The 4596-nt window shown below is 37.4% G+C and overlaps 1 protein-coding gene across 1 annotated transcript; it reads left to right on the top strand.

The window, feature by feature from the left end:
- Positions 1–1093: 1093 nt before the first annotated feature.
- Positions 1094–4596, top strand: LOC135699780 (zinc finger protein 260-like). The gene is made up of 3 exons (XM_065220097.1): positions 1094–1295; positions 2639–2841; positions 2897–4596. The coding sequence occupies exons 1-3, from the start codon at positions 1161–1163 to the stop codon at positions 4257–4259; spliced, it is 1701 nt and encodes a 566-aa protein (XP_065076169.1). The 5' UTR covers positions 1094–1160; the 3' UTR covers positions 4260–4596.

The following is a 4596-nucleotide window of genomic DNA, read 5'->3' as shown; positions in this document are numbered from 1 at the left end:
GTTTACGATTTTCGGGCATAAGTCAGAATTAAGTGTCATGTCGGTTTGTCGGTGGTTTCGGTTCACGAGAAAATGGCTTAACAAGACTTGTTTACAATATGGAGTAAAGGCCATTTCAATTGTTGGTCTTGATTTTTTTTATATTTATATGCAGCTGTCAAAAAATGTGTATATTTGGAGATCCTAAAATGTGTAAAAAAAAAACACATTTGAAGAAGTACCAGTCAAAAAATGTATATTTTTATACTCATTATTGGGTTAAAAAAAACTTCAAACTTTGATGCATCCTGCTTTGTTGACGCACGCCATTTGCTAAATTTTCAGTGAAGAACAGCAAGAAATGGAGGAACTACTGGACAGTGCGCAACGATGGACATGCTAGAGGGTAGGTGATTTATACCTTTTTCATAGCTTTTAGTTTTAGTTTAGTTTATATACTTCATATACTGATTTTTGTTTTTCTTCCTTTGATTTGTTTTCCGTCCTGAGCACCAATGCTACCGACGCCAGGGAGGAAGCTCCCATACCTAGGCCTTACCTATCGACCCATCAACTCATGAACCGGAGACCAATGGCTTCACTTCCCTTCCGAAAGAAGGCGTAATCCTCGGCGCAATCATCAGAGATGTTATGCCTCAGAACATCCCGGCAGCGTCGACTGGGATTGAACCCAGGCCCGCTGGGGTGAGAGGTAATCACGCTTACCACTACACCTCCGGGCTGCTACTTCTTTTTGTTGATGGCATTTCTTTTTTTAATAAAATATTATTGTATTCGAGCAATCTTTATTTTACCATTGACACAAATAAGAAAATTCCGAAGTTAATAAAAAACCATGCGCACCCATTATATTTAAGTTCTAGAAATGATTACTTTTTACACATTTTGCTGTAAAAACCGTTCTTAAAAAATGTGTACAAAATACACTTCTTTTGACGTTTGCTGGGTTCACACATAATTACGTAAACGCAGTTCACACATTTTATGAGTAGGCCCCTTTTTTTCACGAATTATGTTAAATTTTACACATTAATGTGTTTACGCTGGTTACCGTGTAGTTCGTTCGCAAATAGTGTAGAGAAGTACGTGAAAATTCGCAGAAGGAAAGTTTAAAATAATTTATTATTATTCCGTATTATTAAGAGTAATAATATTAAAAAATGAGCAAACTGGACGTGGAGAAAATATGTCGTCTCTGTTGCGAGAAAAAAAGCCGTATGCGTTCCCTGTTTGAGCAACGCCAAGAGTACCCACTCTCCTTGCAGCAGATAATTTTCGATGTATCACGGCTAGAGGTACACTGAACTAACGAGAAACGTAAATTTCACCTGAAAAATCAGGTAACCTTTCAAAAATAGAAATCCAATAAGAATTACATGCTGCACATAAATATCAATGGCATGGTAATGAATTCCACTAAATTCACTGATGGAGTTCAAGTGTTAAACAGATAAATGTTAAGTGAAGTTCACGTAAATTTTAAGTGACCTCATGATGTAAAAACTGTTTTTGCGTATTTGTTAGTTCAAAATGGCGCCGGTTGAAAATATGTGATTTTTGTTACTAGAAGATTGAGGATTTTTAATGTTTGTGAGCGTAAGTTTGATTAATATCAATATATGAATCCTGATTTTCAATACCCAAAATAAATTGAGAGCGTAAAATCGGATTGAGCAGTCCTCACAAGCTTAATCGCCAAACTACAGGAGTGCTTACAACAAAAAGACGTCTATTGGAGACATGATGTCCTTTTCGAAGTCATCAGTTGGAGGAAAATAAATGTAAGGATCAAACTTAATGTTTTAAATAAACCAATAACCAACTTTAACTTTATTCAGAAGCAGCAATTATTATAGAGCATTGAGGAGCAAACAAATGCAGAACGATCAACTTAACAACAGCCTGTTGCACTGGGTATAGATTCAAGAATAGGTTTGATACTCACGATAATTACTAAAAAGAACAATTTTATGTTGATTATAATAAAGTAAAAATTCAACAAATAAGTTAAATTTTATTAAAAAAAAAATCCGGATGATATAATGCAATACCACTGCATTAAAACACATGAAACATACCACAAATTCACATAAATATTACTACAAAATCCAGTGACGATTACTAAACAATTCACGTAACTTTTAAGTGAAGCTAATTTGACGATCATCGGAACGTCCGATAAAATTTACGTGAAAATCACTTGATTTTCATATGAATCACTTGAAACAACATTTCATTCCCAAAACACGTAATATTCACCTGAAAAGTACGATGGAAAATATTTACGTACCTTTTCAGGTGAATATTACGTGAATTTTATTTGCAGTGTAAGTGGAAACCTCGCACATAGAAGTATATTAATGGCCAATGACTTGAAACATAATCATAATCGTTTCGTGTCGTGTTTGTTGTATTAGAAGATAGATAATAGTTTCTTTCATCGATTCGTGTGCTGAAAATATATGGGAATGTCCTAACATGGCCTAGGACCTAATGTTGTAATGTTAGTCCAACCAAGTTATTAACAAAAGCGAAAATCAATGAGCCCTTATGATTCTGAACACTACTTTGGCCACAATCATTTATGCGAAGAACGATGTTTAGCAGAACCGTAATGCTGAATGTATTTTTCCTAAAGATCGAACCCGAGGACGGAATGCCACAGAAGATTTGCAAATGGTGTGTCACCAACCTGCTGAAGATTCACGAATCAATCGAGCTCATCCGGAAAAATGATCTAAAGCTAAGAAATCAGCTGGCCGGACCGTTGCTGATCGAAATCAAACAAGAAGAAGAAGAGATGGACATGGCATTGCTGGAGAAGGTCCTTACGCATGATTTGTAAGTGTGCGTTATCTTATGTTGAATATATTTAGGAATTATGTTCTGCTTTTAGGAAAGTTGATGATATCTGCGTTAAACAGGAAGTTATGGAGGAATACCTAGATGAGGAACTGTGCGAAGAAAACGAAGTCAATGGCAAAAATGATGAGAGCGTTGTTAATATTGAAATTGAAGAAGACATTGCCACATCAGGCAAGGAGGACGACGCGTGGAGGCCAATAGAGCATGATAATGAAGATAAGGATCCCCCGGTAAAAAAATATCGTCGTAGAACAAAGCAAGAGAAGGATGCTAAAGGTAAACGGAAACTTGGACGCTCACGCAAGAAGGTTGTAGATCGACCTCGATTACACGATTACAAATGTTATATTTGCAAAAGTGAGTCGCACGGATCGCCAGAAGCTCTAATTGCGCATCTGAACAGTAGTCATACGGATAAAGTGCCTTACACTTGCCCAGAGTGTGTTATGGAGACGGTTGTTATTAAAGGCGTTCAAGGACTGAATGCTCAGATGAGACAACATTTGAATCCGGAAAAATGTGCATATTGTGACAAGCGGTTTAGCGACAAACGAAGTCTTGCGCAACACGTGCAGACGTATCATATGGATGGCGATGCCCAATGCCAGTCCACGTGTAAATACTGTGGCGAAGTGTATGCTTCCAAGGCCTCACTTCTGCATCATATGAAACTGCATACCAATGCAGCGAGTTGCGAGATTTGTGGTAAAGTTTTTAAGGAGCGGTCGAAACTACGATTGCACATACAACGCAAGCACGAAAAGCTAAAAAAACATGAGTGCTCTATTTGTAATAAGAAACTTGCATCATTGGACAGTGTCCAAATGCACATAAAAACTTATCATTCGACCCAGGTGTTCAAATGTAGTTACTGTCCAAAAACGTTTGGATCAGAGTCATCACACCGATCCCACGAGAAGAAACATATCGAAAATCCGGAATATGTTGTTAAGAAGGATTGGACAGAGTACTACAGCATTGTCGAGGGACAAGAAGAAAAGCAAGGTGCTAAAAAGAAAAAATGCCACCTTTGTGGAACGGTTACCACAGCAATGTTCTTCCATTTATCTTCGGCGCATTTTCCGACCGAGTACCGTTGTACAATCTGCGGTGACATTTTCAAACGTAAGCAAACCTATGATACCCATGTACTGGAGCACGAATATGGAAAAGCATACCAATGCCCGATCTGTGAGCGCAAATTTTCCCTTAAGAAGAATCTTATAATCCATCTTCGGACGAAGAAGCATCAGGATCATCCACTAGCTCAGTCACTGGATTGGCTGGGGGTTAGTACCGTAAAGTCAAAACCAAAGAAGCCCATAGAAGTAAATGATGATGCACAGGACGGCGCACAGATCGAAGATCGAGAGCTGAATGCTGATAGTATGTAGTCAAATTTCGAATGTTTCAATACAATTATTGTATGTTTCTATGCATCGAGTAAATGCGAATGTATATAAATAATTCTAGGGTTCAGAATCATAAGAGCGATCGATTCTTTTCACAGATTTTGTTAATAGCTTGGTTGGATTAATGTTGCTTTTGATAGCAAATACAACTTTACACTGTAGGAAAATATGTTCACTTAATGAGAAAATCGATGAAGAGAATCGGTCATCGCTGTTAGACCCTTATGATTCTGAACGCTAGAAATTAACCAAATAAATCGATGACTGTAGACGGACATAAAAAGTGTAAAAAGTAGCTCGCAACTTTGAGTAGACTTGA

This window comes from Ochlerotatus camptorhynchus, unplaced genomic scaffold (assembly GCF_037179485.1).
Source record: "Ochlerotatus camptorhynchus isolate MF236.1 unplaced genomic scaffold, CSIRO-AGI_Acam_v1.1 ptg000116l, whole genome shotgun sequence".
NCBI classification, from domain to species: Eukaryota; Metazoa; Arthropoda; class Insecta; order Diptera; family Culicidae; genus Ochlerotatus; species Ochlerotatus camptorhynchus.
This window is presented reverse-complemented; position numbering and strand designations above follow the sequence as displayed.